General features: G+C 32.4%; 2 protein-coding genes across 5 annotated transcripts; both read left to right on the top strand.

Moving 5' to 3' along the window:
- The first annotated feature begins 5,482 nt into the window (after positions 1–5,482).
- Positions 5,483–9,804, top strand: LOC100817819 (glycogen synthase kinase-3 homolog MsK-3-like). Of its 4 annotated transcripts, none has more exons than XM_006588434.4 (14): positions 5,501–5,637; positions 5,780–5,961; positions 6,223–6,473; positions 6,603–6,695; positions 6,805–6,864; positions 6,960–7,232; positions 7,338–7,412; positions 7,766–7,822; positions 7,921–8,061; positions 8,149–8,199; positions 8,416–8,511; positions 8,593–8,676; positions 9,066–9,168; positions 9,260–9,728. In XM_006588434.4, the coding sequence occupies exons 3-14, from the start codon at positions 6,360–6,362 to the stop codon at positions 9,340–9,342; spliced, it is 1,230 nt and encodes a 409-aa protein (XP_006588497.1). In that variant the 5' UTR covers positions 5,501–5,637; positions 5,780–5,961; positions 6,223–6,359; the 3' UTR covers positions 9,343–9,728. The 4 variants fall into 4 exon arrangements, with proteins under 4 accessions (XP_006588498.1, XP_006588497.1, XP_040861568.1 ...); XM_041005634.1 differs by having other exon boundaries at positions 6,223–6,392; XM_006588435.3 differs by lacking the exon at positions 5,780–5,961 and having other exon boundaries at positions 5,483–5,637; positions 6,223–6,392.
- A 5,038-nt stretch (positions 9,805–14,842) lies between these two features.
- LOC100776338 (polygalacturonase At1g48100) lies at positions 14,843–17,534 on the top strand. The gene is made up of 6 exons (XM_003536809.5): positions 14,843–15,538; positions 15,812–15,979; positions 16,078–16,122; positions 16,211–16,418; positions 16,518–16,599; positions 16,810–17,534. The coding sequence occupies exons 1-6, from the start codon at positions 15,116–15,118 to the stop codon at positions 17,309–17,311; spliced, it is 1,428 nt and encodes a 475-aa protein (XP_003536857.1). The 5' UTR covers positions 14,843–15,115; the 3' UTR covers positions 17,312–17,534.
- The last annotated feature ends 1,965 nt before the right edge of the window (positions 17,535–19,499 follow it).

Raw genomic sequence — 19,499 nt, forward strand, 5'->3', positions numbered from 1 at the left:
ATTAAAAAATATGAAAGTTTAGAGATAAAAACAAAATTTGATGGAAGTATAAAAACTAAAAATATATATTTTCTCTAAATAATTAAAGTATGTTTGTTCATGGATTAAAAATATATTTATGAAAGTGTAACCTTGAGAATGCATTTAATATTTTCATATTTGTTATGAGTCTTGAAAGTTATATTTTTCATCATGTGGGTCGAGCTATAGAATTAATTTTCTTCTAAATTAAACAATACGGCACTACCTATATCTCATTTACTTTCTGGTGGTGCAGATAATAGTTTTCTCTCACATCTTTATTGTTTCCTTTTTCATATATATAAATGATATGTGCATGGATATTGTTCTACACAACGGAAACGGGAAGGGATTTAGGTGCAGTGGGTCATGGAAGAGGGACAGAGAAGTCAAGTGGGTGATATTCCTCCTTTCCCAAATATCTTCAAACGATTTTAGGTGGTGGCTAGCAATTGGTCGGTACGGTTATCTTTATTCTTCTAAAATATTTTTCATAACAGGTGGCAAGGGAAGTGCTCATTTAATTGTTTTCTAAATTTGTGATGAGTGCTATGGAAAAAAGTTTAAATACATTGTTAGGTATGTATAAAGAATATAATCTAACTTTTAACTTAAATTATTTGGGTGCATTTGAGTAAACAACTATCAAGGATAAATTGTGTTTATTGTATAAGTACTAATTATGTATAAAATTGTTTATATAATAAAAAATAAATTGTTTTCATATAAATTATAATTTGTTTTCATAAATTGTCACATATTAAAAGTTATTTTAATAAGTTTTTTAATTATTTTCACAAATATATGTTTCCTTTTTCTAGGGATTATATTGTTCTTATTTGAATGACTATTGTTTCATGTCTATGATCCAAAGGGGTGATGCCCCTCTTTAGGCATTTATATTATATATCTCCCAAAGTGCATTCTACATCTCTCAATTTTAAAATAATTTTAAACTATCCTTTTTATTATTCATTCCTCTTCCTTCTTTGGACTGAACACCCCCTACCAACGAGTTGTTTTGCTTCTCGACCACGAGATGCTACCATCAACTTATCATTCAACTCCACGATTCAACCTCTTTAACTCCACGAGGTTCTTCTTCCTCTTCTACGTTCAACTCCACCAGCATTTTCTCCATCTTGCAATGATTCGTTTCCATGAGGGAGGTAGGAAAAGCATCGTATTCTCCGATGAGATAGTCCAAGTACGTCGTCTTCTCTCAACATTTTCATTTATGAACCCCTATTTCAAAAGAGAAAGATTGGGAATGGTTCCCAAATTAGGCATTTCAAAAGCCAAAGTTGCACTTACAAAATGACTATTCAAGAACAGAAATAGATTTTCAGAATAGAGGTTACAAAATACAAAAACTATGTTTTAGAATGCTTGTTCCAGAAACATTTTTTTGTCTTTGTATTCCCCAATTCGGAATGTTAATAGTGGCTAATGGAATTCCTAATTTGGAATTTCACTTTATGGCTTAGGGAAAGCCTATTCCAGAATCTAATTTGTGTTTTGGAATGACCATTTTGTAAGTCAACTTTTTGGCTTCCAAAATGGTTGTTTCGTAAGCATAATATACTCTGCCAGAATGGTTGTTCCCTATGCATAATATACTATTCCAGAATGGTTGTTCCGAAGACATAATTTACAATTCCAGATTGGTTGTTCCATAAGTAAATTGAATTTGCATAATTATAATTTGATTATTTGTGTTTGTCTTCCATTTTTTTTTAATTTGTATGGAGGACGATTACTTCAACAAAATGTCTGATGAAGTTGACATGGATATGGATATGAATGAGGATGACACTTTTAAAAATGAAGATTGTAGTAAAGTTTTTACAACTATAAAAGTAATTATAGAATTTGATTTGGGTTGTGATCGTCATTTTGAGGTTGAACTTTTTAAATGGACAACCTGAAAAGAGGATATTTGTTGTCTTGGATTATGAAAGGGGTGACAAATATAGACAATACAAAAATGAGACATAGATAACTACTGGGACTAGAAAATGTGATTGTCCTTTTAGGTTGAGACAAAGACCACTGACGAATGGTGAAGGATGGGTAGTTAAGGTGTTGTGTAGGTTTCATAATCATGATGTTGCTGAGACATTAGTTGGTCATCCATATGTTGGTTGACTAGCGAATAATGAGAAGACAATGCTTGTTGATATGACAACGAGTATGGTGAAGCCTACAAATATTTTTCTGACATTGAAAGAGAACAACGAAAAGAAATGTCACAACTATTAGACAAGTGTATACTGTCAGAGCTGCATACTGAAGATCTCAAGGAAGCCCTAGAACATAAATGTGATATTTAATGAATTTGTTAGAGCATGATATATACATCCATTGACATGTGATGAATGATGAAGAAGTTGTGCATGACATTTTTTGGACACATCCTGGTGCGGTAAGATTGTTGAATGCATTTAACATAGTGTTTTGATGGATAATACAAACAAAACCAACAAGTATAGGATACGTTTGCTTGAGTTTGTTGGTGTTACATGTATTGGGCTGACATTTTCTACTACTTCTGTTTTCTTGGAAGTTGAACGTGAAAATAACTTTGATTGGACACTTGAAGGATTCAGAGACCATTTTTAGATAGTTGATGGATTGCCAACAATGATTGTCACAGACAAAAATCTAGCCTTGATGAATGCAGTAAAAACTATGTTTTTTGTGTCACATAATTTGTTGTGCTAATTTCACATTGATAAGAATGTAAAAGCAAAGTGCAAACAACATGTAACTCCTAAAAAGGCAAGGGATCAAGTGATGGAGGCTTGGAGTACTGTTATGGATTGTCTTACAAAGTCTGACCATGAAGACTATCTAAGTAAGTTTGAAGTTCTCTATGAACCATGACATGAGTTTATTGCATATGTGAAAGATACTTAGTTGATGCCTCACAAGGAAAATTTTGTAAAGGCATCGACAAATAAAGTGATGCACTTAGGGAACACAATAACTGACAGGTATTTGACTTATAACCCATTATCTATTAAAGTAGTGTTTGTATACACTCTTCATTTTATTGAGATGCTTGTGTCAAAATTTATCTGTAGGTTTGAGTCTGTCCATTGGTCCTTGAAGAGGTTGCTCCAGACTAACATGGGATACTCGTGCAAATGTTGGGATACAATGAACAACATGATTATTATCCAACATAATGTTGGGATGCCCAGGTTTTTTTATTAAAAAAAATTGTAATCCATATAAAAAAAGGCTAGTATATAAAAAAAAAGTTGACGTACATACGGATCACCAATCTGTACGTACGTCAACTTTTTGTGACACTCCTCTCATTTTCCGACGACGAACAACCGACTAAAAATCACCGTATACTCCTAAAAAATTCACATACACCACTGGAGACCAAATACGCTTCCAAACTGCCCTTAACGGAAACAACTTACACAAAGTTATGGAAAACTTGTGAAAAAAAAACGACGTTGTAGAAATGAAAAAATATAGCTGTTATTTGTAATCGAAAATACCCTTATGGTATTTTCGGCATTTTGAAAAGTTGTTGGATGCCCCATAAAAATGCTGGGTGCCCCAAGCAGCTCCCAAAAAATGAACACTTTTGAACCCAAAAAAACACAAATGCAAGACAAGCCGCATTAGCCCAAAATGAACACTTTTGACCCAAAATAAACACAAATGAAAGACAGCCGCATGATATAGGATGAAGGAGCTGGAAGAACATTTAAAGGGAGATTAATCTTCCACATAAGCTAGATACAACTTGATATAAAAGTGAACGCTAACAAATTAATCTCTAAATTAGCCACAATTCCTTTCATAAAATACTGAATTCAGAACAAATAACCATACTGCTTGATGCGTCCAAAAGATCCAACTTAATGACCACTAAACTAAACCGCAAACTATAAATGTACCGCTATTCAATGTTTTTGGCTTACATGCCTCGCAGGGAAACTGTGTTAGCAAAGCAAAGTCATTGGAGATTTAAAGGACGAGCATGGATGGGGGTAAAGAATATATATATGCATGTTTCCCACCTCTACACCTAGTTGCGTCTCATATTATAAAAAAATACTAATAATTTCACTGTTCAAGCTTGCTTATCCAAATCCTCGGGGTAGGAGCAATATATACCATTCCTATCAACCAATGATTAATTTGATAATTAGCTATGTCCCCTAACTCGTAGAAGCCATGGGACATGGTACCTTGGTTACTGCAATTATGCTAAATAAATAAATGAAATTCTATTATATAACCAATTATTGAAGCATATTATAATGTATAAATCTGGAGTTGGTGTACGATTTATAAATGACAATAATATAGCTTGAAATCCATAGTACCTAAGTTATTTTTCATGTTGTCAACACAAACTATTTATAGGGTGAAGGAGAGAATGGCATGATGCAAAGAGAAAAAAAGTATAAGATGAAACAAGCAAGGCGTCCAATCGCATGGAGCCTTGAACTATGACCAGTATTCAAAATTGATCTGATAAAGCCTTGAATCTGATTAGTCTTTGCACAATTGGAGCAGTCATGGGTCATCAAAATGTGGTCAAACCAAAACACCCTTTATTTATTCAGAAAGTAAGTTTTCCTTGGGAACTAATTAGGAGTCTTCAATGCCTGAAATTAGCCGGCGTGTAAAATGTGAGAATTTTTTAAAATGAGACCAAGGCACGATGTCAAAGGCAAAATAAAAAAAAAACTTATTATTATTATTTATTGAATAAAAATATGAATTTACAATTATTAAATAGGATAACATTTTAATTAAAGGTAATCACGTATGAATAAAAGACTTTTTTTTTGCATCCGACTAAAAACGAATATGATGCTACTATGTACATAAAAGAGAACACTTTAACAATTTTCTCTCATCTTTCATGATTTTTTTTGGGTAATAAACAAGAGTACAAAACGATACTATTCAACAAAGAAAAAAAATGGTTACAAAACTCGACACAGTTTGTATCAAAATGGTTGAAAAATCAGGGTTATACCACTAATATTTACTTCATTTTCTACGACTTAAAGGCGAACAAGTCATACCTAAGTCTTGGACTCATTACACATATAATAAATGATTTGCACATGATATTTAATTTAACCGTAAAGTTTGGGTATTAGATGGTCATAAATTAAAACTGACTTTAGAAAAAATGCTAATGAATGATGTCACAGTGGAGTAGCTTGACATCGTCGTCAGATTAAACTTTTTTTATTACTATTACTATTATCATTTGATCTCTCTAATCCTATTGTTTTTGACGGACAAGCAAATTTGGCGTTTAGATTTTTCCAAACAAATTATTCTTTATCCACACTTAATGCTTTGGTGGATAATTTTCCAACAAAGAAAAGAGAACAGTAATTTTTGTTGACCGGTCAAACGAGAAGAGAGAGAGAGAGTGTGGTGTTGACTGAGATAAGAACCGAACACCACAAAACAAAGGCATCGTCAATGATTTGCATTTGTCGATTATTTTCTTTTCTTCTTCCTCTCTCTTCGTTCTCTCTCTCTCTCTCTTATTCCTTTCTCTCCGAATCCACGTCCTAGATCCGTTGTTCTCTTCCCACAGTTCTCACTGAATCAGGATCCGTGAGTTTCTCTTATTATTTCCTCTTCTTTTTACGATTATTTCCATAATTGCTCCATGTTTTTCTTTCTATGACCTAATTCAGCTCATGTTTGATCTGCACATGGCATCTAAATCCTCTGGTTCTTTTGGCTGCTCAATTAGTAATTAGGTTGTACTCATTGCACAAAAAATTTCTACGCCGAGAAATTCTAAGCCTTGCATATTATCATTGGATTCCAAGTTGTTTTTGTTTCCCTCATATTTCTCCGACAACTACCTCTGCATTGCATTGCTGTTCTACTTTCACGCCGGTTCCAACACACCACACGCTAGAAATTGATTAGGTACCGTACTTTGTTGTTTTGGTACTGAAGTCAGAAAAGAAAAAAAGAAAAGAAAACACATTGTATTTGTATTTACTATTTAGCTTGGGCAATTCCTCTACTTAAACGAGAGAAAACAAAAACAATTATTTGTGCTTTTTATTTTATTGATTTGCAGTTTCTGACAAGTGATGAATGGTATGGTAGTTTGTTAATCTGGCTTCATGGTAATGAACTAACAAGTTTTCATCTTTGGGGGTGAATCCTTGATTCTACGTGCAGATTTTGATACCAAGTTGCTGTTGAATATCGAGTTTGCTCTTTAGAGATCTGTTTCCCTCTAGACAACGGTCTGTGTGACCTGTTATTTTAGTTGAATCGAAGCCGCGACCAAATCTTCCTGATCTTTGCCTGAGGTGATGGCATCGGCGGGTGTAGCACCTGCTTCTGGAGTAAGAGATGTGAATGCAAATTCGGTTGCTGTTGAAAGGTTGCCTGATGAGATGAATGGCATGAAAATTAGGGATGAAAGGGTAAAGATAAAATGTCTATTTTATCTTGGTCTGTTTGCCTTTCACTTCGCATCACGCCATCAATCATTTGAGCAACTTCCTGGTAAATATGTTGTGTACTTATGTTGTAACTTGTTAAACTAAATGCAGGAAATGGAAGCAACTGTGGTAGATGGAAATGGGACTGAAACAGGACATATAATTGTTACTACCATTGGTGGTAAAAATGGCCAGCCAAAGCAGGTCTGTTTGTGATATCTTAAATTTGTTACTTGAACAATCAATTTGTCTGTTTGCATTTGCATGGTTACTTATGCATGCTTATTGTGATGCAACATTTTCATGATTGCAGACAATAAGCTATATGGCTGAGCGAGTTGTTGGAAATGGATCATTTGGTGTAGTTTTCCAGGTTAGTCCCTTATATTTAGTGTGCATCTTTTAATTGTATAATAGTGATGCTTTGCAGAATATTGATGTTGATTTTATCCTGTCTTTATTGTGTAGGCAAAGTGCTTGGAGACAGGGGAAACTGTGGCTATAAAGAAGGTTCTTCAAGACAAGAGATACAAGAACCGGGAACTGCAAACCATGCGTCTTCTGGACCATCCCAATGTTGTAACTTTGAAGCATTGTTTCTTTTCAACAACTGAAAAAGACGAGCTTTATCTTAATTTGGTACTTGAGTATGTTCCTGAGACTGTCCACCGAGTTATCAGACATTACAACAAAATGAATCAAAGAATGCCTTTGATATATGTGAAACTCTATTTTTACCAGGTACTATATTAAAATTTATTTTCTTCTTTCTTGTAAGTTTTACTATTAAGGCAATTGTCTATATCACTTTGTTGGTTCTCATTTCTTCTATTTCTTATTTTTTAGATATGTAGAGCTCTAGCTTATATTCACAACTGTATTGGAGTGTCTCACAGGGACATAAAACCTCAAAATTTACTGGTACGTTCACATGAAAGCTTGTTCCTTTAGTTTCTTTAGCATTCTGTATTGATCTATAGTTTGCATCTTCAATCAGCGTATGAGGTAGAACTATAGTGTGATTGGAATAGCTTCACAGTGAGAGAAACCAATTTACTTTTCATGGTGAAGCTAAAGCAACAAATAGTTGCCTTTACTTATTCTATTTTTCATGATATCATAATGATTTTGTGGGGTATAATTGATTTTGTGTGTTATCCAAACACACTTCTAGTTTGCTTCTGTATGTATTTTCTCCTTTTGTAAAACTAATTTACATTCATATATGATGGAGTAGTTCATAAGAATTTCTTCTGTATGTTTTCTGATGACAGGTCAATCCTCACACTCACCAGCTAAAGATTTGTGACTTTGGGAGTGCAAAAGTCTTGGTATGTTCATTCTCAACCTGGAATTTCTGTTGTCTGTTTTTCACTTTCTATCTGAATTCTGATTGTTATCATGAATAAATTTTGCACTTATTTGACAGGTCAAAGGGGAACCAAACATATCTTACATCTGCTCTAGGTACTATAGAGCACCTGAACTTATATTTGGTGCAACTGAGTACACCACGGCCATTGATATTTGGTCAGCTGGTTGTGTACTTGGTGAACTAATGCTTGGCCAGGTATCTTGCTTTTAAGTATGTTTGATTCTGCTATATTTAGAATTCACATCTGTGCAGGAACTAATAATGAATTTCTATCGTTGTTAGCCTCTATTCCCTGGTGAGAGTGGAGTAGATCAGCTTGTTGAAATTATCAAGGTAAGATAAGTTCTAAAGATTAATATGTGCTCTATACAATCCAGGCATTCTGTTAACGGCTTTTTTGTGTCTTTGCATGCTGGTCCTTGCTTTGAATGATCTGCACTTTAATTTGTTGTGATTGCATTTTCTCTTAACTAGCTTGTTTGTAGATATTCATAATAGTTCCCTTGTTATCTTTTCATACTTCTGAAGAGGTCTGTGATTCACATTCAGGTTTTAGGTACCCCAACAAGGGAAGAAATCAAGTGCATGAATCCTAATTATACCGAGTCCAAATTTCCACAAATTAAAGCTCACCCATGGCACAAGGTATTATAATGTTATTTTTGCATGTCTATTTACATGTTATTTCATTATGATATTCATATATATATGAACCTTCATCTTCAGATCTTTCACAAGCGCTTACCTCCTGAGGCTGTGGATCTCGTCTCAAGGCTACTGCAATACTCTCCAAATCTTCGATGCACAGCTGTGAGTATATAGTTGTATTATGATTTATGGAAGCTTTTAAAGACACTTTAAATCCGGTTGAGTACATTAAACTGTCATGTTCATGATTATTTTATGGCTGCTGTTCTGGTATAATCTTTCTATTATATGTATTGGACTTTGTAGTTGTACTTTCATAGTTTGTATTGTTACAAAAGGCATGTGATTTTATCAATACATCTGCCCATAAAAAAATCTTCTAGTTTTTCTTAACATGCCTTCATATGCATCTAATGCAAATGCAATATTGGGGCAAGGCCTGGAAATTTCTTCTTCTCTTTCCTGACTGAATTTTTATAACTAATATTTTTATAATTATTTCCCATTGAAAATTATATTAAGCTATATTGTTTGTTCCTTGTGCTATGCAGCTGGAGGCCTTGGTTCATCCATTCTTTGATGAACTGCGTGATCCAAATACCCGCCTACCAAATGGGCGTTACCTTCCCCCACTCTTTAACTTCAGAGCCAATGGTAAGAACTAATTCTCTGACAAATATTGCATTTGTGTATCCTTTTATTTAATTGCTTGTGTGATGCTGATGTTGCCGGTGTTCTGACACAGAGCTTAAAGGAGTGCCTCCAGGCATGCTGGTGAAACTGATTCCATCTCATGCAAGAAAGCAGTGTGCCTTGTTTGCGTCATAGTGTAGCCTCGTGTAAATATTATCTACTCTGCCTGTAGAAGTGTATGTAGTCTGTTTCAGGTTGTTAATAGTTGGTTCCTTCCACCTAGTTCTGTTAATTTGTCCCCCTCACCCAAAGAAAGAAAAATCCTCCTTCCAATTTCTTATATTTCTTGCTGCCTGAAGAAAGCCGTTTGAGAAGAAGCTTCAAGTTGATATAATTGGTTTCCTCATCTTCAAAGTTTTAACAGATTGTATTAAGTATTAATACTATTAATTAGAAGAACCATTGTATACTCATGTAGTATACTAGAACACTAGTACGATGTGATCCGGGAGGGGATGTTTTAAAGCTTGTTTGTATATCCCTGCCTCCCCTTAATTATGAGAAATTTTACTTTGGATGATTATCTTGCTTTCAAGGAATTGTTGTTCATGTTCCCTTATTCAATGTTATGGTGGGGGCTGGTGAGAGAAAGGAGATTAGGGTTACTACCTCCTAAGGTGTGAATACATGCTCATAACTTAGTTGGTTTATACCATCTCAATTTTGGTTTACTTTGAAAACCTAAGTTATATTTCAGACTTATAACTTTTTAAGAAAAGCTACATCGATAAATATTCGTTGTAAATTTACTTTGTCTAGATGTTGATAGTATAGATCCAGATTATCTATAAAAGAGCAATTGTCTGAACGATTAAGCGTGTAACTATTTAAAACACGCAAAATAAGGGGCAGCATAATTTGACCGAATAAATCGTTGTACGTTAAAGTATGATCTCTGCCTATCTTCCAAACAACAATGCTTGAAGGAGCGAAAAGTGGCTTCAATGAACGTTTTATTCTAAGCATGCTTATACACGCAAAGTTTGACCGAACAAATCGAAATAATCAATTTGGGCAACTGAAAATTTACTTGGACGAAATTTACTCCTTCGAATGGCATTCAACATGTCCTCTAAAAGATTTTTAAATGATTTAAATTAATGTCTGGTAAATATATAGAATATGAAATGGATAATTTAGTGTAAATTATGTGACATGCAGGCAATTTTTATCTCAGGACCACTCATCAAAATGACTTGGTATCTATTGGGACATTGAATACAATCCTCTCCAATAGCAAAATTATCTTGTTAAGGTAATAAATCCATTTTTTGTTACAAAGCAACCTTTTTTTAAGAGTTTATAAAGGAGCCTACATGTTATGTTAGAGTCAAGTGTAATGCGAATATGCAATACTTTGATCCCGAAACTTCCTCACTTGAAGGGTTAGTCTTTTCTATTAGACGTTCCTTATAAACCTAAGTAGCAATAATTGGTGCTTAAATTGATAGTATTAGTAGATGGATTCAACTCCTTTATAGAGTGGATTAAGGAGCAGTGTCCTCTTGGGAGATTTTATCAAATATTGTGGATGGGTGGAGCCCTATAAAGGAGAAAATGTTACTACCTAGTCAATGCTTACAGAGTGAAGTTGACGTGGATATCAACTCTTCAGAAAATTATTATGTAGTATGCTATGTTAAGTAAATACAGAAGCTTCATCTTTTTTTTTTTTTTTTGCTATACTCATATAGTACTTAGTGACTTAAGTCACAAAACTATCTCCCAAGAGTCTTTTGGGCTTTTAGTATTGATAGTGAACATATCTCCATGTACTATAAAAAGCTTATACCATGTTATGATCCAACAATCCAAAAAGCTTAAGTCTTTTGGACTTCATGCATATATAGTGTACATGTCCACTTGAACTGAAATTCAATTTATACCTTGTCATGATCCAACAATCCAAAAAGCTTAATTTGTTATGTGAAGATAGATAAACGATTTGACGTTTTTTTTTTTTTTTTTAAACAATTCTGCGGAAGGATAATACATAAAAGATCATCTCACTCTAGTAAAAAGAAAGGTCACAATTTATTTTATATAAGAATTAATATACAAACTATATATAGATTAATCATATTTTAATCACACATGAGAGCATATATTTATAAGCCATTTTTAAGTATGAGTACAAAGTAATTAAATCTATCTGGTAAACCCGTCTAATTCTCCAAAAATGAATGGGTAGGTTAGGTTACTCAACCCATCAACTTACCTAACTCATAGTTCAATTGGTTAAGGACACCGTGGGTTGATTTGATAGGTAGATCAATTCCAATTTGTCTTTAATCCATCTAATTAACTTGCTAACCCATTATTTTAAATTTTGTATTTTTAGATTTTTTATAAACTAATTTTAGCACAAAAGAATTGTCATTAATGAAATGATATCAATATTTAGTAAATCATACATTCTTTGAATGAAATTAAATTATAAAAGTTAAAAGTATTGAAATATTTTTTTAAGGTGAACTATGATGGATCAACTTGTCAACTCATTTCTAAACATGATGGTTATGTTTCTCAACTAATTTTCTTGAGCAAGCCAACTTATATGACTTAATGCAAGTTAAAAGTGAGTTAGGATGAGTTAGTCCGTTTTGACACCTCTATGATTATTTTATTAAGTTTGAGAGATCTCAATTCTAATACTAACCCAAAAATGATGATTTTAGTTTGATTTAGTTAAAGAATATAAAAATTTAAATTAGAAATAATAATAAATATTTATTTGAAGTTTTTTTTCTTTCTAGAATGCAAAAATATTAAGAATAATCAAATTACAAAGCATTAATTTATCTGACTATCTACTTGCAGTCTTCAAAATAGCCCACCTTCCTCTATTTCGCAACCACAAAACTCTTTTACATACTGTCATAAAATTATAAAAATTTTAGGATTCTGACAATTGGTGCAAGAGACGTTTAAGTGGCAAGGCGCTAAACCAATTAGCACCTTGCAGCACCAAGCCAATGCCTTTCGTTTCTTGCAACCAAAAAATATCAAAATTATTGAATTTTTCAATTGATAAATATAAAAAAAATAATACGAACCTAAACCTAAAAATTACGAAATGATAGAACACGATTAAAATTAATTAAAAAAACAACCAGCTAAAAGACACCTAACAGTATATATATATATATATATAGGATTAGTGGGTATATGTACGTATGCTGATAGTCTAGATTGTATATGGGTGTATCAGAACCAGCACTAACGTGATCCATCATTTGAGTTTTTAAAATACATTACTCGAATTAACAATGTCAACTTGGGCAGGCCAATAGCTGCAAAAGTCAGCCACTTAACTTTAATTAAGCTCTACTTTTTTTTTCTTTTTGGGTTATAATAGGTAAAATCATTTTATTTAAACACTGGATTCAGTTTTAAGCAGCAAATTTTTGCATGTTAAATGTAGCTTTTAATATTACTAGACATATAGCTATGGCTTTAAGCTGGAATTTTACTGAACGCGTTACCTTACGAGAACGCAATATTATTCATCAGTATTCACTGTCTAGAGAGAAGAAAACAAAAAATAAAATAATAACTGTTACAAGCATGCAGCAACTATATATGCTGGTTAATTAAAGAAAACAAAACCAAGGGAAAAAGCTTAGAGTTTTGAGGCGCCAACTGAAACCAAGTGAGACAAAAATACAGAATACTAATTAAACCGCCATCATTATCTGTATCTCAGTGATGGAAGAAACCGAGCAACCGTGACCAGAAATAGTGGTATTGAGTTTGGGCGGTGAAAGAGAAATTAAGATAGAACAAATGTTGTGAGTGGAAGCAAAGCAAGAGGCATGAATTCTCAACTTCAGAGTGGATGGACGGTTGCAGATATATAGACAAACCTATATTTTAATTAATTTGCGGGCCAAGAAGCTTAATTAATTAACTATATCTACTTTTTAAACCGAAATTAAGTTCAGCCGCATAAAACTTGCTATTGCTTTTAGAAATGCGGCTTCTTTAAATGAACAATTCACTTTAAAACATGAAGTAATACCATACATAACAGATAATTAATAATTAATACTGTATATTAGAATATCAACTATATATTAGAATATATTTGGTAAAAAAAAAGAAGAATATCAACTATTAATTTTAATACTTGTTTTATCTTGATTTGTTTTAGAAAATTTAAATTCTTCACTGTTATGACTAAAGGACTGGTTGGTAATCCATTTGTGTCTTATGATTACAAGCCTTACTTGAATCATCTAGGTTGGTCTAAGGGGGTTGGTAGTAATTAAGTATGTGTTCATAGATTTTAATTTCAGTGTGATCATTCTAAAAAAAATCATGTAAGACCATTCTTTTTTAGCATGAGAACATGGTGAATTATAGCCTTGGTTATTATGAAGTTAAAAAATAGGTACTCTTTTCAATATAAATGTGGTTTACACTATCTTTTTATGAGAGCATAATTTTTTTTATAAAAAAAAATCATATTTAAATGGATAATTAATCAAGAAGTCTAATTTAATTAGTTAAATAAAATGTGTAAATGTGTGAATATATTAAAATGAATAAATCTATTATAAACTAAAAAATGATTTACACTACTATAGGTAGGATCACTATGTGGCTTAAATTAATTTAACCATACATTTCAATTATATTCATCAATTTAAAATTAATTTTACTTACCTAGCTCGTTCATCATTGTCAATATATATTTGTAAGGTAAATATATGTAGGACGTACTCAGACTCAGTCACCGTGTGGATGTATTATTTATACAAATTAGTTGTGACTGATTTACGATAGACATGATTTTGGGGCATCAAAATGGGAGCCCAGAAACATAAATATGGTATGTACTAGACAAAGCACATCGCTCCCTAACTGTGTCTGTATCTGATATTCATATTCGTGGTATGCATTCGAGGTATAAAGGGATTATGCTACGCCTTTAAGTCACTTCACAAAATATTCATTGGGAATTTGATCTTCAAGGGTCATTAAATATTTGAATTTATAGCATTCTTCATAATTAGTCGGTCTTAAAAGCTTATTTCCAACTTTAATGTATATGTATATTAAGAATTGTATAAACTTAATATACACAAAAAAATATCATTTAAAAAACATCATTTTTTAACACAAGAAGATCTCTTCCACTTATTCCATCCAACTAATGTACACTACTAAGCTAAATTTGTGTGTTTCCTTTTAGTAATCAAAATTTTGTTAAAAGAGTGTCTTGAAACATTAAGTAATTATAAAGTTTTACTGTTTTAGTTATTCAAAGTATTAAAAATTATTTGTACTATTATTAATATAATAAAAGCTACATTTTTATTCAATATAATGTTTTCCCCTTAAGAAATATTATCCATAAGAAATCCCTCCTAGTTATGGGACAGAAAAGTAATGGGAAGAACATGGGAGGTTTATCGAGTACCCAGCCTGACTTCTAGTTATTCCTTTTTGCTCTTTTCAGCATTGTCATATGCAGACTCCACAATCTCTAAAAGAAGACCAATGCCTATGTAGTGTTTGTCGGTTTCCACTTCCAAAACCATTAAAAAATTTGTAATGTCCAGATGAAACTTACCATATTGTCCACTATGGCTTGTTATTATATATAGTAACTCACGCTTTCTGATCCTGCATGTACTCCAAGGGTCTAACTCTAAGTTATACTTGTTGCAACTTGTGCTCCAGTGCTCCTAGTGGTCACTCTTGTACAAGTTATAGACCACTGGTTTCTTTCAATTTCCCAAAACTCAGGGTGCCCAATTAGTCCAATATTCCGGTCTTCATTCCTTTCATCTAGTTGTTGATAGCCACAAAGCCAATTGAGTCTCACTCAAGTTTTCAAAGTTTTAGCATCTTAACCTTTTTTAATTCTTCTTTTTAACTCCAATACAAGAAAATACTCAGAATGAGGCATTGTCATATTTTGACACTAGCATTGTCCTTATATTTTCTTGCTTTATTTCTTCCCACCCAAGCTAGGCACCATTACCACAAAAAACACAAGCACACATATTATCATAATGCACCTGAAATTTCACCATCTCCTGCTCCTGCTCCTGCACCTTCTAATGCTTCTGATGAAGCTACTAGTCCTAGCCCCTCTGATAACGAGAACTACCACAATGCATCTAATAGCTTATTCGATGTACGAACATTTGGGGCCATTGGAGATGGAATAACTGATGATACAGAGTCATTCAAAATGGCATGGGACACTGCTTGCCAAAGTGAATCGCCGGTCAAAGTTATCCTTGTTCCCCAAGGTTTCTCCTTCGTTATTCAATCTACTATTTTCACAGGTCCTTGTAAAGGTGGCTTAGTACTAAAGGTAATAATGTACTTTGCAAATTGCAACATTTTGGTTCTTCTTACCTCCAGTTTAATTTTTATGCACTCACATGCTAAAAGGTTTTTATATTGTTAAGTTATCAAAAATCATGGTAGGTATGATTTTAAAATAACTTTTGTAGAAAGTTTGATGGTTTCTAATTGAATGACAGTCTAAAAGTTTTTTTTTTTATATAATTAGTGGCTATTTTCTTTCTTACATATGGTTAAGGGGAAAATTCACTAATTGATTTTGCTGGCACTCGTGGAAAAGGTTGATGGCACTCTTATGCCACCTGATGGACCTGAATCTTGGCCAAAGAACAATAGTAAGCGTCAATGGCTTGTCTTTTTTAGAATCAATGGGATGTCACTTGAAGGAAGTGGTTTAATAGATGGGAGAGGAGCAAAATGGTGGGACCTTCCTTGTAAGCCTCATAAGGTATACTATTGATGATTTAAAAATTTTAAGAACAAAATCATAATTTCAACTTTGAGGCTTCAAACAACAGCTGATACTTACATTAATAAATGCCACAGGGACCTAATGGAACAACATCTCCAGGACCTTGTGACAGCCCAGTTGTAAGTTTTCCAAACACAAATGCATGTTGCATTGTGAGTTGTGATTGGAAATAATTGTTCATATGTAATGTAACTCTGCATGTTTCAGGCCATAAGGTTTTTCATGAGTTCCAACTTGACTGTACAAGGACTCAGAATTAAGAACAGCCCCCAGTTTCATTTCAGATTTGATGGCTGCGAAAGTGTCCACGTGGAATCAATTTACATAACAGCTCCAGCACTAAGCCCCAACACTGATGGAATACACATAGAAAATACCAATGACGTGAGAATATACAATTCAGTCATTTCTAATGGTTGGCCACGAAATAATCCCCCTACTTAATTTTCTTTATCTATTGCATCAAAAGTCATCAACAATATTACGTTTAATTTAATGAATTATCCTTATACAGGTGATGACTGCGTGTCCATTGGAGCCGGTTGCCATGATGTTGATATAAAGAACATCACATGTGGACCTGGTCATGGAATTAGGTAATTAACTTATTATTTATTTTCAAGAGTTTACACATAGTTTATTTATTTAATTTATATACATAAATTATCATTTAAATTATTTTAAAATAATTATTTTAAAAGTTACTAAATTTATCATACATAATATGTTGTGATTGAATAATTACATTATCGGTGCATAATTTTTTTTCTCTTATTAACTAACCTTATGTTATTAATTTAATTTAGCATTGGTAGTCTGGGAAATCACAACTCTAGAGCCTGTGTTTCAAACATTACGGTGAGGGATTCGGTTATAAAAGTGTCAGATAATGGGGTTAGAATCAAGACATGGCAAGGTGGAGCAGGATCAGTATCAGGTGTGACATTCAGTAACATTCACATGGAAAGTGTAAGGAACCCTATTATAGTTGACCAGTTTTACTGCCTCAGTAAGGATTGCTCCAACAAGACCTCTGCAGTCTTTGTAACGGACATAGTTTACGCAAACATAAAGGGAACATATGACATAAGGCATCCACCAATGCGTTTTGCTTGCAGTGATTCTGTGCCATGCACCAACTTGACCCTCTCAGATATTGAGCTTCTTCCTGATCAAGGAGACATAGTGCTTGATCCTTTCTGCTGGAGTGCCTATGGAAACTCTGAGACACTAACCATTCCCCCAGTATTTTGCTTGTTGGAAGGCCTTCCTCAGTCCATTTCAGGCAATGACATAGATCATTGCTGACCCACTAATTAATTAAATTCTCCATATTTAAAGCAAAATTGTGTGTATGTACATGTATAATTACAAGTGAAGTAATTAAGGAGTATACTGTATATGACCACATATGTTGTGACTAGTGATTGCTGAGGAGTTGTGTTTTAGATGCTCCTCCCCAATTGTTAACTATATATCTCCCATAGTGATGTCAGGTTTGAAATATAATATGGAAGTTTGGCTGGATGAATTTGTGACTACTTCATATCTAATTAGATCCAATACTGTTGTTATCATCATGGTTCATGGTTCTATAAATTTTGCAGCATGCTTTTATAAATTTTAAACGCGCGCATATATAGGGTAGGTTTAGGATCCAAGGAGTTTGGCAAAGAATAGAGGCTAGGATTAAATTTGGTTAAATTATTACACTACATGTGCTTTACTTCTATTTTTTTATAATAAGTTCGTACTAATTGATAACTGTCTAATATATGTTTATAAATTATCTGCATGGCCATTCTATATTGCCATTAAAACTTTTAGGCATTTAATTATAATTTTTTATAATTTATAATTTGTATAGTTTCAATTGAAAGTTTGGTGAAACTATCTAGAGATTTATTTTAAAAGTTTTATAAGTATTGAGTTTAATTCATATATGCACGGTCAGGAAACTTTTTACACCACTAATCACTTATAAATCATGTTAAGTATGGCTTTTAATTGAGATATATAATTATTATAAAGAAAATTATAATACATAATAATATTTTTCTTTTTCTTGCTATATGAAAGTTTAGAAATGAGTTGGATTAGGGAAGCTCACTAGGATTAAGAATGGAAGCAAAATATAATGAGTACTTAAGAAGATACCGGCAAATGATCACATTAGCAACAAAAATCAAACCTCATATTTTATGGTGAATGAGTTTGTTTTTTATCAATTGGATCAATTTTTATTGGTTTATCATATATAATAATATGTGATTGAATAATAATGATATTTAAATTAAATATTTATAAGAATGTTATTGAATACTTAACTATTATAGGAGCATACTTTAAAAAAAAAACAAATTGTACAAATTATAGTGTAAATATTTTTTATAAGTAATTTGGTAATATTTTTATTTTTAAATTTAGAGAATCGTAAATATTTAAAAATGAATAAAGATTATTGAAAGGGTATTATAAATTTTCATTTTATTCCTTTTATTTTAAAAAAAAAAACTCAATTAAAGTAAACATTTCCGTAGAATGGAAAAATAGATATACTTTAGATCTCCATTGAACGCATGGACCTTTAGCAATTACAAGAAAAATGCATATATTCCTTCGAAGGTGATTCGAACGTTTTCCCGCATGAGCGAGGTCGTCAATTATTGCGTCTAGACTTTGGTATGAATAAATTATCACCACTAGTTGTATAACCGTGAAATTCATGGATCAAAGAGGAAAAGAAGAAAAAGCATTTAAATAAAGTCACTTGTCGTCGTTGTCGACATCTCAGAATTTGGATAAAAATGTGTAAGCATAGATAGATATCATCAGAGGCCAAACAGTTTGGTTATCCTTTATTTGAGTGCCAAATTATTATAGTTATGCAGACAATGCATTCTCGTAATCACAGCTTATGATTAAATTAATTTCTTGCACTCGGCTTGGTTGGTTTGTGAGATTTCCTCTATATGTTTTGTGAAAATGATGCTACAGTTATTAGTTAATACTTTAGCCATATTTATCTCATATGATTCACTGTTACAAAATGAACTGTATGTCCTCAGCCATAAATAATTGCTTATAGTCATTTTTCTCACATGATTCACTGTTATAAATTAGAATGGTATGTTGATGAGAAAAAGTTTTGTAATAAAGTATACAATAATACAAGAAATTAGCTTCTGAATTGATTTAGATACTCCATACAAATATGCAGCGGGGGATACAATTTTTTTTAGTAGAGGCAAAAAATAGTTTAATATTTTATCAAATAAAAAAAATATATAAACTTTATTAAAAATGATAATAAAAAATTAAAAACAATAAAATTTAAAAAGATAAAGTAAATACAATTAGTATTAATTTATTTTCTCTTTTATCTTTTGTAACTATTTATATTCATCGTATTAAAAAAATATCTTGTGAGAATAAGATCTACTTTTTATGGTAAAAAAATATTTATTTAATATATTTAAGTTAAAAAATAATAATT

The sequence above is a fragment of the Glycine max genome, chromosome 10 (genome assembly GCF_000004515.6).
Source record: "Glycine max cultivar Williams 82 chromosome 10, Glycine_max_v4.0, whole genome shotgun sequence".
Taxonomy (NCBI): Eukaryota; Viridiplantae; Streptophyta; class Magnoliopsida; order Fabales; family Fabaceae; genus Glycine; species Glycine max.